Genomic DNA, 16,940 nt, shown 5'->3' with positions numbered 1-16,940 from the left:
TTCTGATTGGCTCTAACCCCAGGTTCATCTGTCTTTCTGATGGGCTCTAACCCCAGGTTCACCTGTCTTTCTGATGGGAAGTAACCCCAGGTTCATCTGTCTTTCTGATGGGCTCTAACCCCAGGTTCACCTGTCTTTCTGATGGGCTCTAACCCCAGGTTCATCTGTCTTTCTGATGGGCTCTAACCCCAGGTTCATCTATCTTTCTGATGGGCTCTAACCCCAGGTTCATCTGCTTTTCTGATGGGCACTAAACCCAGGTTCATCTGTCTTTCTGATGGGCACTAACCCCAGGTTCATCTGTCTCTCTGATGGGCTCTAACCTTTCTGATGGGCTCTAACCCCAGGTTCATCTGTCTTTCTGATGGGCTCTAACCCCAGGTTCATCTGTCTTTCTGATGGGCTCTAACCCCAGGTTCACCTGTCTTTCTGATGGGAAGTAACCCCAGGTTCATCTGTCTTTCTGATGGGCTCTAACCCCAGGTTCACCTGTCTTTCTGATGGGCTCTAACCCCAGGTTCATCTGTCTTTCTGATGGGCTCTAACCCCAGGTTCATCTGTCCTTCTGATGGGCTCTAACCCCAGGTTCATCTGTCTTTCTGATGGGCTCTAACCCCAGGTTCATCTATCTTTCTGATGGGCTCTAACCCCAGGTTCATCTGCTTTTCTGATGGGCACTAAACCCAGGTTCATCTGTCTTTCTGATGGGCACTAACCCCAGGTTCATCTGTCTCTCTGATGGGCTCTAACCTTTCTGATGGGCTCTAACCCCAGGTTCATCTGTCTTTCTGATGGGCTCTAACCCCAGGTTCATCTGTCTTTCTGATGGGCTCTAACCCCAGGTTCACCTGTCTTTCTGATGGGAAGTAACCCCAGGTTCATCTGTCTTTCTGATGGGCTCTAACCCCAGGTTCACCTGTCTTTCTGATGGGCTCTAACCCCAGGTTCATCTGTCTTTCTGATGGGCTCTAACCCCAGGTTCATCTGTCTTTCTGATGGGCTCTAACCCCAGGTTCATCTGTCTTTCTGATGGGCTCTAACCCCAGGTTCATCTATCTTTCTGATGGGCTCTAACCCCAGGTTCATCTGCTTTTCTGATGGGCACTAAACCCAGGTTCATCTGTCTTTCTGATGGGCACTAACCCCAGGTTCATCTGTCTTTCTGATGGGCTCTAACCCCAGGTTCATCTGTCTTTCTGATGGGCTCTAACCCCAGGTTCATCTGTCTTTCTGATGGGCTCTAACCCCAGGTTCATCTGTCTTTCTGATGGGCCCTAACCTCAGGTTCATCTGTCTTTCTGATGGGCTCTAACCCCAGGTTCATCTGTCTTTCTGATGGGCTCTAACCCCAGGTTCATCTGTCTTTCTGATGGGCTCTAACCCCAGGTTCACCTGTCTTTCTGATGGGAACTAACCCCAGGTTCATCTGTCTTTCTGATGGGCTCTAACCCCAGGTTCATCTGTCTTTCTGATGGGCTCTATCCCCAGGTTCATCTGTCTTTCTGATGGGCTCTAACCTCATGTTCATCTGTCTTTCTGAATGGCACTTCTACCTTTTATGTCTTCCCTTGACTGTCCTACCCTTTCAATACATCCAGGTCCATCTCCATGGAGACCCGGTCCAGCTGATTCGCATCAGGAACCCCTGGGGACAGGTGGAGTGGACTGGGCCCTGGAGTGATGGGTGAGGGAATGATCATGACTTCCAAGCAGCACACTGAAATAGACTACAAGACCAACAAGCTCTACAGCCTGGTCCCAGATCTGTTTGCGCTGTCTTGTCAACTTCAATGCTCATTGTCACCAAAGGAGTTGGCAAGACAGCACAAAGAGGTCTGGTACCAGGCTACGATATGCCCACTGTGTCCACAAGGAAGACCTACACCAAACAATATTGAGAGTGGAAAACTGCCCTAACAAGCACAAAGGCAGTAATGGCTAAATTGGTCCAAAATGAGTCATTTTTGCTACATTAAATACACGTTTAATCACGTGGACAAGTATCTTGCCTCTATTGTATTGTGTTTAGGAGAAAATGGAGGTCATGTTAGCAGTAACTGGATAAGGTTACTGTGAAACTAAGGTTAATGAAAACAATTTTTTGCAGTTCCACGCTATGAGCAGTTACTGCCGTTTTGCTTGGTAGTGTAGAATATCTCTGCTTACTGCACAGACCATGATCACCTGTAAAACCTCCCTCCACTATTACCATGATCACCTGTAAAACCTCCCTCCACTATTACCATGATCACCTGTAAAACCTCCCTCCACTATTACCATGATCACCTGTAAAACCTCCCTCCACTATTACCATGATCACCTGTAACCCCCCCCCCCCCACTATTACCATGATCACCTGTAAAACTTCCCCCCACTATTACCATGATCACCTGTAACTCCCCCCCCCCACTATTACCATGATCACCTGTAAAACCTCGCCCCACTATTCCCATGATCACCTGTAATCCCCCCCCCGACTATTACCATGATCACCTGTAACCCCCCCTCCACTATTACCATGATCACCTGTAACCCCCCCCCCAACTATTACCATGATCACCTGTAACCCCCCCCCCACACTATTACCATGATCACCTGTAACCCCCCCCCCCCCCACTATTACCATGATCACCTGTAACCCCCCCCCCCACACTATTACCATGATCACCTGTAACCCCCCCCCCCACTATTACCATGATCACCTGTAACCCCCCCAATATTTACACTGACTACTGGATCCCTTTGATCAGTTCTGGTGAATGGAAATATGTCCGTCCCGACGAGAAGCTGAAGCTGGATCATGTTGCTGAGGATGGGGAGTTCTGGTAAGTCGGCCACTACCCCTTGGGGATGGGCACTGTGCCATTAAGAGTTGTCCTTCTCATAAGTGATGGCACTGTGTCATTAAGAGTTGTCCTTCTCATAAGTGATGGCACTGTGCCATTAAGAGTTGTCCTTCTCATAAGTGATGGCACTGTGTCATTAATTTTGTGACTAGGGGGCAGTATTTTCATTTTTGGAAAAATAACGTTCCCGTTTTTTCCAAAAATGAAAATACTGCACCCTAACACCAAGAGGTTAACTCTCCTGTGTTCCCTCCCAGTTCTGTTCTATTAACTCTCCTGTGTTCCCTCCCAGTTCTGTTCTATTAACTCTCCTGTGTTCCCTCCCAGTTCTGTTCTATTAACTCTCCTGTGTTCCCTCCCAGTTCTGTGCTATTAACTCTCCTGTGTTCCCTCCCAGTTCTGTTCTATTAACTCTCCTGTGTTCCCTCCCAGTTCTGTTCTATTAACTCTCCTGTGTTCCCTCCCAGTTCTGTTCTATTAACTCTCCTGTGTTCCCTCCCAGTTCTGTTCTATTAACTCTCCTGTGTTCCCTCCCAGTTCTGTTCTATTAACTCTCCTGTGTTCCCTCCCAGTTCTGTTCTATTAACTCTCCTGTGTTCCCTCCCAGTTCTGTTCTATTAACTCTCCTGTGTTCCCTCCCAGTACTGTTCTATTAACTCTCCTGTGTTCCCTCCCAGTTCTGTTCTATTAACTCTCCTGTGTTCCCTCCCAGTTCTGTATGATTAACTTTCCTGTGTGGGGTTCCCTCCATTGCCTGTCAATATTACTGAGATATTTGAAGAAAAAGAAGTAGCAGGATCCATTCAGAATTGTTCTCATCTATTTGTATCTCTCTGGCAGACAAACATGCACCCTTTAAAAGCCTTTGAGTAAAAAAGAGAACAAATCCTTGGTTCTCTATAGAACTTTCAGATCTTTTTACGATGAGAAATCAGGCCAAGACTAGAGATACTGACTCTTTAGCTGATTGGCAGCTTTTCAGGCAATTGAGAAGTACATGTTCATCCTCGATCAAGAAAATAAAATCTAGTTACTTTCTATGTTCTATCTCAGACTCTGCTGGTGATCCGTCTAAATTTTGTACAACATTTAATGCACTGAAGCGTAGAAAGTCCTCTCCTTCCCTGAATAAGAAAGTTATGTCAGACTCTGGCATGATTACTGAGATATGTAAGATAAGTGATGCTCTTGATCAACGTTTGATCTCGGAAGGCTTTTTGTTTAAATGAAATGGTGGTTTAATAAACCGAGTGCCTGTCCCTCTCCTAGACTCTTAGTTGTTTCGATGGAAGTTCAACTTCTAGTGAATCTTTGTTTTCATTTCAACAACATTCTACTTGTTATGTTCTAAAAGAATACACCGGGTGTAACGTTGAAGAACTAAGGTCAGAAGGTGACACCGGGGCTGATTTGCTTGATCCCTTCTTGCTGCAGCTTTCTGCTCTTGTGATTGCAGAATCTTTTTGCTCTTGTGACTGCAGAATCTTTCTACTCTTGTGATTGCAGAATCTTTCTGCTCTTGTGATTGCAGAATCTTTCTGCTCTTGTGATTGCAGAATCTTTCTGCTCTTGTGATTGCAGAATCTTTCTGCTCTTGTGATTGCAGAATCTTTCTGCTCTTGTGATTGCAGAATCTTTCTGCTCTTGTGATTGCAGAATCTTTCTGCTCTTGTGATTGCAGAATCTTTCTGCTCTTGTGATAGCAGAATCTTTCTGCTCTTGTGATAGCAGAATCTTTCTGCTCTTGTGATTGCAGAATCTTTCTGGTCTTGTGATTCCAGAATCTTTCTGCTCTTGTGATTGCAGAATCTTTCTGCTCTTGTGATTGCAGAATCTTTCTGCTCTTGTGATTCCAGAATCTTTCTGCTCTTGTGATTCCAGAATCTTTCTGCTCTTGTGATTCCAGAATCTTTCTGCTCTTGTGATTGCAGAATCTTTAACACAAATGTTTTACATTACAATGGTTTCTGGAATCATCGTCAGGGTCTGGAAGGCAGCCCATATACTGCCCCTTCACAAAGGTGGTGACCTCTGTGACCTAAATAATTGTATAAATAGTACACTTAGATCATTTTTTAACTAAAATGTATACTAAGTAGTACACTACTTTAGATCAGCGTCTATAGGATTGTAGTGCACAACTTTAGACCAGGGTCTATAGGATAGTAGTGCACTACTTTAGACCAGGGTCTATAGGGTAGTAGTGCACTACTTTAGACCAGGGTCTATAGGGTAGTAGTGCACTTGTTTTACGCATTTCCTGTGGAATGATCTCCAAAACTCCTTAAAGTTGCTGGAGTTGGTATTTGTTTCATATGACTGTGTTTGCTATAGTGTAATTGGTGTGTGTATATATAATATTATATATATATATATGTATAGTGTAATTGATGTGTATAGAGATAGGCTAGGTATTGTCTAATTGATGTGTAGATAGATACTGTATGTATAGTGTAATTGATGTGTGTAGAGATAATATAATATATGGATAGTGTAATTGATGTGTATAGTGTAATTTGATATGTATATATATAGGCTACATATAGTTTAATTGATGTGTATATATGTATAGTGTAATTGATGTGTATATATGTATAGTGTAATTGATGTGTATATACAGTGGGGCAAAAAAGTATTTAGTCAGCCACCAATTGTGCAAGTTCTCCCACTTAAAAATATGAGAGAGGCCTGTAATTTTCATCATAGGTACACTTCAACTATGACAGACAAAATGAGAAAAAAAATCTAGATAATCACATTGTAGGATTTTTAATGAATTTATTTGCAAATTATGGTGGAAAATAAGTACTAAATACATGTGTATAGTGTCATTTGATTGGTATATAGATAGGCTATATATAGTGTAATTGATGTGTGTCTATATAATATTATATATGTATAGTGTAATTGATGTGTACATAGATGTGTATAGTGTAATTTGATTGGATAGTGTAACGGCATTCTTCGTTTGTCGAAAGAGAGTCGGACCGAAATGCAGCGTGGTGGTTAATCATGTCTTTAATGAAGGAAAGTGACGATACATGAACTATAATAAATACAAAACAACAAACGGAACGTGAAACTTATTACAGCCTATCTGGTGATACTACACAGAGACAGGAACAATCACCCACGAAAGACAAAGCGAAACTCAGGCTACCTAAATACGGTTCCCAATCAGAGGCAACGGGAATCACCTGACTGCTGATTGAGAACCGCCTCAGGCAGCCAAGCCTATACAACACCCCTAATCAGCCGCGATCCCAAATACTACAAACCCCAATACGAAATACAATAACATAAACCCCTGTCACACCCTGGCCTGACCAAATATATAACGAAAACACAAAATACAATGACCAAGGCGTGACAGATAGGCTATATATAGTGTAATTATTATTATAATCCAGAGAGACTTACAGAAGTGAATGAATACAGTTTCCACACTGGTCCCCTTGTGGGAATTGAACCCACAACCCTGGCGTTGCAAGCACCACGCTCTACCAACTGAGCTACATAAAACACTTAAACATGCAAGACAACCACAGGTGCTGTTTCAGAGGAAAATAACTACTGATGTAGGATCTTAATTTGAGCCAGCCTGCTACGGCAGGAAAATAATCCTACGGCAACAGGAAATGTGAATTATAATAACGGTGGGGTAGATATATTTTATTTAGGGCAAATCAACTCGGACATTTCAAAGCGGGAAATTAAAAACTTTAGAAGCCTTTTTAAACTTAGAAAATACTACACGTTTTTTATTTCCTGCCTCACAGGAAGATTCCTGCATCAACTGGATGATCAAATTAAGATACGGCATCTGTAGAAAAGCAAAAATTACAACCACAATTGGTTGCTAAGTGGCATTAAAATCAGGCACTTGTGTGGGTTTGAAAGTTAAAAAGCCTCTATTGTGCGGGCTAAGTCATTATTAACATACACCGACGCGTATCGGCTAACGCGTTCATCAGCGTGTCTGCTGATGCTGAAGTGTTTCCCACCAGCATCTCCAGGATGTTCGACTCAGACATTTGTGAGGCAGTTCTTAGCTTGGCATCCCCAACTTATTTCACTGTTGTTTGAAATGAAACCATGGTCTGCACAGTGTTTACATCTGGTTCATCCAGACTCTGTCTCTCTGTCTCGCTGTCTCGCTGTCTCTCTGTCTCTCTCTGTCTCTCTCTCTCTACCCCTGTCTCTCTCTCTCTCTCTCTCTCTCTACTCCTGTCTCTCTGTCTCTCTCTCTCTCTGTCTCTCTGTCTCTCTGTCTCTCTGTCTCTCTGTCTGTCTCTCTGTCTCTCTACCCCTGTCTCTCTGTCTCTCTCTCTCTCTGTCTCTATCTCTCTCTCTCTCTCTCTCTGTCTCTCTCTCTCTGTCTCTCTGTCTGTCTCTCTGTCTCTCTACCCCTGTCTCTCTGTCTCTCTGTCTCTCTCTCTGTCTCTCTGTCTCTCTCTCTCTGTCTCTCTCTCTCTACCCCTGTCTCTCTGTCTCTGTCTCTCTCTCTCTCTGTCTCTCTCTACCCCTGTCTCTCTGTCTCTCTGTCTCTCTCTCTCTCTGTCTCTCTGTCTCTACCCCTGTCTCTCTACCCCTGTCTCTCTACCCCTGTCTCTCTGTCTCTCTCTCTCTGTCTCTCTCTACCCCTGTCTCTCTGTCTCTCTGTCTCTCTCTCTGTCTCTCTGTCTCTCTGTATCTCCAGGATGTCCTATTCAGACTTTATACGTCAGTTCTCCAAGCTGGAGATCTGTAACCTGACTCCGGACACCCTGGCCAGTGACGAGGTGGGCCGCTGGAACAACTACCAGTATAAAGGCACGTGGAGGGTAGGGTCTACCGCTGGAGGCTGCAGGAACCATCCAGGTACATCCTACAAGTCTGAATAGTTTAAAGGAGAAGTTGTTGACCGTCTGTACAGTAAAAGCCATGTTATTAAAGCTTCTGAAAGAGACATTTTGTTTTGCGATTTCACTTGACTTGACTTCCTCGTTCTGCATTATCAGGGGGCTCGAAATAAACATGAACAAAATCTCCAAAAAACACCCAAATATACTGGAACAAAAATATCAACGCAGCATGCAACAATTTAATCGATTTTACTTGAGTTACATTTCCTATAAAGGAAAGCAGTCATTTAAAATTAATTTGTTAGGCCCTAATCTATGGATTTCACATGACTGGGAGTACAGATAGGAATCTGTTGGTCACAGATACCTTGTAAAAAAAACTAGTCAGTATCTGGTGTGACCACCATTTTGCCTCATACAGCGTGGCACATCTCCTTCGCATAGAGTTGCTCTGGCTGTTGATTGTGACGTGGAATGTTATCCCACTCCTCTTCAACGGCTGTGTGAAGTTGCTGGATATTGGTGGGAGAACAGCACAGCTGGTCCGGTGGAATCATACAAAATTACTGATTTCCTCATAAGATCTGTAACTCATTAAAATCTATTAAACTGTGTCGTTCTGTGTTTATATTTTTTGTTCAGTATATTTGAGTGTTTTTGGAGATTTTGTTCATGTTTATTTCGAGCCCCCATTTTACAGGAGTATGAGAGAGTCTTTCACTGGTTGGGATAAATTTCGATGTATCCTAGAGGCCTCTCGTTTTGCCCTTAAACGAGGCACTGATTTCCCTCCACGTGGTTTCCTTCCAGCCACGTTCTGCTCCAACCCCCAGTTCCTGGTGTGTCTGGAGGATGTGGACGATGATCCTCTGGATGGTGTGGATGGCTGCACTTTCCTGGTGGGCCTGATGCAGAAAGACGGACGGCGCAACCGCCAGATGGGAGAAGACCTCAGTGCCGTCGGGTTCGCCATCTATGCGGTATGTATATTACACCAATGTTTCTTAATTAGGGCCCTCGCTCCCAATGAAGCATAGATCGTCAATCAACTATTCTGCTCCATCGTACTCTGTTCTGTTAATATCAAATCCAAACCAAATCCAATTGTATTTGTCACATGCGCCCGAATACAACAGGTGTAGACCTTACAGTGAGGAGGCAGGAAGCCTAGTGGTTAGAGCGTTGGGTCAGTAACCCGAAAGGTTGCAAGATTGAATCCCCTGAGCTGACAAAGTAAAAATCTGACATTCTGCCCCTGAACAGGCAGTTAACCCACTGTTCCTAGACCAGTTAACCCACTGTTCCTAGACCAGTTAACCCACTGTTCCTAGGCCAGTTAACCCACTGTTCCTAGGCCAGTTAACCCACTGTTCCTAGGCCAGTTAACCCACTGTTCCTAGGCCAGTTAACCCACTGTTCCTAGGCCAGTTACCCACTGTTCCTAGACCAGTTAACCCACTGTTCCTAGGCCAGTTAACCCACTGTTCCTAGGCCAGTTACCCACTGTTCCTAGACCAGTTAACCCACTGTTCCTAGGCCAGTTAACCCACTACCCACTGTTCCTAGGCCAGTTAACCCACTGTTCCTAGGCCAGTTAACCCACTGTTCCTAGACCAGTTAACCCACTGTTCCTAGGCCAGTTAACCCACTGTTCCTAGGCCAGTTAACCCACTGTTCCTAGGCCAGTTAACCCACTGTTCCTAGACCAGTTAACCCACTGTTCCTAGGCCAGTTAACCCACTACCCACTGTTCCTAGGCCAGTTAACCCACTGTTCCTAGGCCAGTTAACCCACTGTTCCTAGGCCAGTTAACCCACTGTTCCTAGACCAGTTAACCCACTGTTCCTAGGCCAGTTAACCCACTGTTCCTAGGCCAGTTAACCCACTGTTCCTAGGCCAGTTAACCCACTGTTCCTAGACCAGTTAACCCACTGTTCCTAGGCCAGTTAACCCACTGTTCCTAGACCAGTTAACCCACTGTTCCTAGGCCAGTTAACCCACTGTTCCTAGGCCAGTTAACCCACTGTTCCTAGGCCAGTTAACCCACTGTTCCTAGACCAGTTAACCCACTGTTCCTAGGCCAGTTAACCCACTGTTCCTAGACCAGTTAACCCACTGTTCCTAGACCAGTTAACCCACTGTTCCTAGACCAGTTAACCCACTGTTCCTAGACCAGTTAACCCACTGTTCCTAGACCAGTTAACCCACTGTTCCTAGGCCAGTTAACCCACTGTTCCTAGGCCAGTTACCCACTGTTCCTAGACCAGTTAACCCACTGTTCCTAGGCCAGTTAACCCACTACCCACTGTTCCTAGGCCAGTTAACCCACTGTTCCTAGGCCAGTTAACCCACTGTTCCCAGGCCGTCATTGAAAATAAGGATTTGTTCTTAACTGACTTGCCTAGTTAAATAAAGGTAAAAATATAAAACGTGAAATGCTTACTTACAAGCCAACAATTTTAAGAAAAATAAGTGTTAAGTAAAAAATTGAAAATAAAAGTAACAAATAATTCAACAGCAGCAGTAAAATAACAATGTGGAGGCTTTATACAGGGGGTACTGGTACAGAGTCAATGTAGAGGCTATATACAGGGTGTTACGGTACAGAGTCAATGTGGAGGCTATATACAGGGGTACCAGTACAGAGTCAATGTGGAGGCTATATACAGGGGGTACTGGTACAGAGTCAATGTGGAGGCTATATACAGGGTATTACGGTACAGAGTCAATGTGGAGGCTATATACAGGGGGTACTGGTACAGAGTCAATGTGGAGGCTATATACAGGGTATTACGGTACAGAGTCAATGTGGAGGCTATATACAGGGGTACCAGTACAGAGTCAATGTGGAGGCTATATACAGGGTGTTACGGTACAGAGTCAATGTGGAGGCTATATACAGGGTGTTACGGTACAGAGTCAATGTGGAGGCTATATACAGGGTGTTACGGTACAGAGTCAATGTGGAGGCTATATACAGGGTGTTACGGTACAGAGTCAATGTGGAGGCTATATACAGGGTATTACGGTACAGAGTCAATGTGGAGGCTATATACAGGGGTACCAGTACAGAGTCAATGTGGAGGCTATATACAGGGTGTTACGGTACAGAGTCAATGTGGAGGCTATATACAGGGGTACCAGTACAGAGTCAATGTGGAGGCTATATACAGGGTGTTACGGTACAGAGTCAATGTGGAGGCTATATACAGGGTGTTACGGTACAGAGTCAATGTGGAGGCTATATACAGGGTATTACGGTACAGAGTCAATGTGGAGGCTATATACAGGGGTACCAGTACAGAGTCAATGTGGAGGCTATATACAGGGTGTTACGGTACAGAGTCAATGTGGAGGCTATATACAGGGTGTTACGGTACAGAGTCAATGTGGAGGCTATATACAGGGTATTACGGTACAGAGTCAATGTGGAGGCTATATACAGGGTATTACGGTACAGAGTCAATGTGGAGGCTATATACAGGGGTACCAGTACAGAGTCAATGTGGAGGCTATATACAGGGTGTTACGGTACAGAGTCAATGCGGAGGCTATATACAGGGTGTTACGGTACAGAGTCAATGTGGAGGCTATATACAGGGTATTACGGTACAGAGTCAATGTGGAGGCTATATACAGGGTATTACGGTACAGAGTCAATGTGGAGGCTATATACAGGGTGTTACGGTACAGAGTCAATGTGGAGGCTATATACAGGGTATTACGGTACAGAGTCAATGTGGAGGCTATATACAGGGGTACCAGTACAGAGTCAATGTGGAGGCTATATACAGGGTATTACGGTACAGAGTCAATGTGGAGGCTATATACAGGGTGTTACGGTACAGAGTCAATGTGGAGGCTATATACAGGGTGTTACGGTACAGAGTCAATGTGGAGGCTATATACAGGGTGTTACGGTACAGAGTCAATGTGGAGGCTATATACAGGGTGTTACGGTACAGAGTCAATGTGGAGGCTATATACAGGGGGTACCGGTACAGAGTCCATGTGGAGGCTATATGCAGGGGGTACCGGTACAGAGTCAATATGGAGACTATATGCAGGGTGTTACGGTACAGAGTCAATGTGGAGGCTATATACAGGGTGTTACGGTACAGAGTCAATGTGGAGGCTATATACAGGGTGTTACGGTACAGAGTCAATGTGGAGGCTATATACAGGGTGTTACGGTACAGAGTCAATGTGGAGGCTATATGCAGGGTGTTACGGTACAGAGTCAATGTGGAGGCTATATACAGGGTGTTACGGTACAGAGTCAATGTGGAGGCTATATACAGGGTGTTACGGTACAGAGTCAATGTGGAGGCTATATACAGGGGGTACCGGTACAGAGTCAATGTGGAGGCTATATACAGGGGTACCGGTACAGAGTCAATGTGGAGGCTATATACAGGGTGTTACGGTACAGAGTCAATGTGGAGGCTATATACAGGGTGTTAAGGTACAGAGTCAATGTGGAGGCTACATACAGGGGGTACCGGTACAGAGTCAATGTGGATGCTATATACAGGGGGTACCGGTACAGAGTCAATGTGGAGGCTATATACAGGGTGTTAAGGTACAGAGTCAATGTGGAGGTTATATACAGGGTGTTACGGTACAGAGTCAAAGTGGAGGCTATATACAGGGTGTTACGGTACAGAGTCAATGTGGAGGCTATATACAGGGTGTTACGGTACAGAGTCAATGTGGAGGCTACATACAGGGGGTACCGGAACAGAGTCAATGTGGAGGCTATATACAGGGGGTACCAGTACAGAGTAATATAATGGTAATATAATGTCAATATAATTCAACAGGATTCATCTACGTTGATTTACAACTCTTGTTCCTGCTTTTCTCTTACAGGTTCCTGATGAGGTTTGTGTTCATCAATCAAGTCATGCAAATAGATGAATCCAATTCAGTCTGTAATGAGGCCGGCTGCTCTGTGCATTATACGATATCCTACAATATCCTTTGTCTTTATCACTCCTGGTTGGTAAACCACGGTTGATTTATCTGTGTATCTCTTTATCTAAACTGCCTATCAGTTTTCTATTAATCTATTTTCACATCAATTGCCCCCATGATGAATGTTTGTCTGAGGACAATGGTAGCGATCTCTCCCTCTCCCCTTCCCTCCACTTCCTCAGTATAAGGGTCAATCTAACATCCACCTGGGACCAGACGTGCTGCTGAGACAGAAACACGTGGCCATGAGCAGCACCTTCATTAACACCAGAGAGGTAGGTCGGCTGCTTGTAAAGTGGGTTACAATTTGAATTACACCTTTTAATAAGAAAGGATGCTTTGATTTGAAGGAGCTTGAAGGGAACTTGGCTGTTATCCTGAAACCTTATTCTACATTTGAACTTTAATTCTAGTTTGTTTTGTTTTTCTGTAGGTGTGTGACCGTTTCTGCCTTCCCCCTGGGGAGTATGTCGTCATCCCCTCCACCTTCCAGCCTCACAAGAACGGCAGCTTCATCCTCAGAGTGTTCTCGGAGAAACACGCAGCCACCAGGTACGTTCACTTCTAACCTCCTACACACAATGGTCCTGTCTAGAAACAACTCCTAGTCCTTAACCTCCTACACACCATGGTCCTGTCTAGAAACAACTCCTAGTCCTTAATATGGTCCTGTCTAGAAACAACTCCTAGTCCTTAATATGGTCCTGTCTAGAAACAACTCCTAGTCTTTAATATGGTCCTGTCTAGAAACAACTCCTAGTCCATAATATGGTCCTGTCTAGAAACAACTCCTAGTCATTAACCTCCTACACACCATGGTCCTGTCTAGAAACAACTCCTAGTCATTAAACCCCACACATGATTTTCCTGTCTAGAAACAACTCCTAGTCCTTAATATGATCCTGTCTAGAAACAATTCCTAGTCATTAACCTCCTACACACCATTGTCCTGTCTAGAAACAACTCCTAGTCCTTAACCTCCTAGACACTATGATCTTGTCTAGAAACAACTCCTAGTCCTTTAGAAACAACTCCTAGTCCTTAATATGATCCTGTCTACAAACAACTCCTAGTCCTATTATGATCCTGTCTAGAAACAACTCCTAGTCCTTAATATGATCCTGTCTACAAACAACTCCTAGTCCTATTATGATCCTGTCTAGAAACAATTCCTAGTCGTTAATATGATCCTGTCTAGAAACAACTCTTAGTCCTTAAGAAACAAGTCCTAGTCCTTAATATGGTCCTGTCTAGAAACAACTCCTAGTCCTTAATATGATCCTGTCTAGAAACAACTCCTAGTCCTTAAGAAACAACTCCTAGTCCTAATATGATCCTGTCTAGAAACAACTCCTAGTCCCTAAGAAACAACTCCTAGTCCTAATATGATCCTGTCTAGAAACAACTCCTAGTCCTTAATATGATCCTGTCTAGAAACAACTCCTAGTCCTTAATATGATCCTGTCTAGAAACAACTCCTAGTCCTTAATATGATCCTGTCTAGAAACAACTCCTAGTCCTTAACCTCCTAGACACTATGATCCTGTCTAGAAACAACTCCTAGTCCTTAAGAAACAACTCATAGTCCTTAATATGATCATTTCTAGAAACAACTCCTAGTCCTTAAGAAACAACTCCTAGTCCTTAATATGATCCTGTCTAGAAACAACTCCAAGTCCTTAATATGATCCTGTCTAGAAACAACTCCTAGTCCTTAATAGTATCCTGTCTAGAAAAAACTCATAGTCCTTAACCTCCTAGACACTATGATCCTGTCTAGAAACAACTCATAGTCCTTAAGAAACAACTCCTGGTCCTTAATATGATCCTGTCTAGAAACAACTCCTAGCCCTTAATATGATCCTGTCTAGAAACAACTCCTAGTCCTTAATATGATCCTGTCTAGGAACAACTCCTAGTCTTTAATATGATCTTGTCTCGAAAAAACTCCCAGTCCTTAATATGATCCTGTCTAGAAACAACTCCTTAAGGGTTTGGTCCGTGAAGTGCCTAGGGGAAGGGGCTATGGGGCTTTTCCATTAAGTGCCTAGGGGAACGGGATAAGGGGTTCTTTAATGAAGTGCCTAGGAGGAGGGGCCTACAGGTTGTTTCTGGACAGGGCCAATATGTGCAGGATGTTGGTCATCACAATTTTGAACAGCTCGCAATGGATTCTGATAGCACTGTTCATCTACAAGCTTATACCCCCACCTAGTGGATAAAGAGTGTAACTAAAACAAACTGTGTATCTACTAGCTGTTACCTCCACCTAGTGGATAAAGAGTGTAACTGAAACAAACTGTGTATCTACTAGCTGTTACCTCCACCTAGTGGATAAAGAGTGTAACTGAAACGAACTGTTTATCATCTAGCTGATACCTCCACCTCGTGGATTAAAAGTTTAATTACAACAAACTGTTTATCATCTAGTTGATACCCCCACCTAGGGAGGTCACTTAAGAACAAGTTCTTATTTTCAATGACGGCCTAGGAACAGTGGGTTAACTGGCTGTTCAGGGGCAGAACAACAGATTTGTATCTTGTCAGCTCGGGGATTTGAACTTGCAACCTTCTGGTTACTAGTCCAACACTCTAATCACTAGGCTACCCTGCCACCCCAGGGATAAAGAGTGTAACTGAAATGAACTGTGTTATTCCAGTGAAATGGGATCGGTGCCTGCTGAAGAGGTAAAGGAGGTAAGCTGTTGACCTACTCCTTAGTTGTTCCCTTATTCATTCCAGAGTCTATTGTTAATCTATTCAGAACGACTGTTTTCCCGACTGTCTTTTATGAGATAATATATCCAAAATATGCTCATTGATCAACATCTATTCTCTCCAGATTAAAGTGGCAGAGAAAGATGTGGATCCCAATTTCAAGCATATGTTTAAGCAGATCGCCGGCAGTGTAAGTTCCCTCTGGTTTTACCTACAATAATGACCTGAGTTCCCTCTGGTTTACCTACAATAATGACCTGAGTTCCCTCTGGTTTTACCTACAATAATGACCTGAGTTCCCTCTGGTTTTACCTACAATAATGACCTGAGTTCCCTCTGGTTTTACCTACAATAATGACCTGAGTTCCCTCTGGTTTTACCTACAATAATGACCTGAGTTCCCTCTGGTTTTACCTACAATAATGACCTGAGTTCCCTCTGGTTTTACCTACAATAATGACCTGAGTTCCCTCTGGTTTTGCCTACAATAATGACCTGAGTTCCCTCTGGTTTTACCTACAATAATGACCTGAGTTCCCTCTGGTTTTGCCTACAATAATGACCTGAGTTCCCTCTGGTTTACCTACAATAATGACCTGAGTTCCCTCTGGTTTTACCTACAATAATGACCTGAGTTGACTGCTTTACATACAATAATGACCTGAGTTGACTGCTTTACATACAATAATGACCTGAGTTGAATGCTATACATACAATAATGACCTGAGTTGACTGCTTTACATACAATAATGACCTGAGTTGACTGCTTTACATACAATAATGACCTGAGTTGACTGCTTTACATACAATAATGACCTGAGTTGACTGCTTTACATACAATAATGACCTGAGTTGACTGCTTTACATACAATAATGACCTGAGTTGACTGACTTACCTACAATAATGACCTGAGTTGACTGACTTACCTACAATAATGACCTGAGTTGACTGACTTACATACAATAATGACCTGAGTTGACTGCTTTACCTACAATAATGACCTGAGTTGACTGCTTTACCTACAATAATGACCTGAGTTGACTGCTTTACATACAATAATGACCTGAGTTGACTGCTTTACATACAATAATGACCTGAGTTGACTGCTTTACATACAATAATGACCTGAGTTGACTGCTTTACATACAATAATGACCTGAGTTGACTGCTTTACATACAATAATGACCTGAGTTGACTGCTTTACATACAATAATGACCTGAGTTGACTGCTTTACATACAATAATGACCTGAGTTGACTGCTTTACATACAATAATGACCTGAGTTGACTGACTTACCTACAATAATGACCTGAGTTGACTGACTTACCTACAATAATGACCTGAGTTGACTGACTTACATACAATAATGACCTGAGTTGACTGCTTTACCTACAATAATGACCTGAGTTGACTGCTTTACATACAATAATGACCTGAGTTGACTGCTTTACATACAATAATGACCTGAGTTGACTGCTTTACATACAATAATGACCTGAGTTGACTGCTTTACATACAATAATGACCTGAGTTGACTGCTTTACCTACAATA

At 43.4% G+C, this 16,940-nt stretch overlaps 1 protein-coding gene across 1 annotated transcript in view; it reads left to right on the top strand.

Annotated features, from left to right (window-relative positions):
* The window catches only part of LOC116355398 (calpain-2 catalytic subunit), a 42,217-nt gene that overhangs the window by 13,515 nt on the left and 11,762 nt on the right, over positions 1 to 16,940 (top strand). Inside the window, exons 9-17 of the mRNA XM_031798998.1 lie at positions 1,599 to 1,684; positions 2,751 to 2,825; positions 7,546 to 7,706; positions 8,501 to 8,670; positions 12,563 to 12,574; positions 12,850 to 12,942; positions 13,101 to 13,219; positions 15,328 to 15,364; positions 15,510 to 15,575. Of these exons, the coding sequence (XP_031654858.1) occupies positions 1,599 to 1,684; positions 2,751 to 2,825; positions 7,546 to 7,706; positions 8,501 to 8,670; positions 12,563 to 12,574; positions 12,850 to 12,942; positions 13,101 to 13,219; positions 15,328 to 15,364; positions 15,510 to 15,575 (819 nt within the window). The remainder of the gene's footprint in view (positions 1 to 1,598; positions 1,685 to 2,750; positions 2,826 to 7,545; positions 7,707 to 8,500; positions 8,671 to 12,562; positions 12,575 to 12,849; positions 12,943 to 13,100; positions 13,220 to 15,327; positions 15,365 to 15,509; positions 15,576 to 16,940) is intronic.

Source organism: Oncorhynchus kisutch, linkage group LG20, assembly GCF_002021735.2.
Source record: "Oncorhynchus kisutch isolate 150728-3 linkage group LG20, Okis_V2, whole genome shotgun sequence".
Lineage (NCBI taxonomy): Eukaryota > Metazoa > Chordata > Actinopteri > Salmoniformes > Salmonidae > Oncorhynchus > Oncorhynchus kisutch.
Note: the sequence above shows the minus strand (reverse complement) of the source record. Positions and strands in the feature narration are given on the sequence as shown.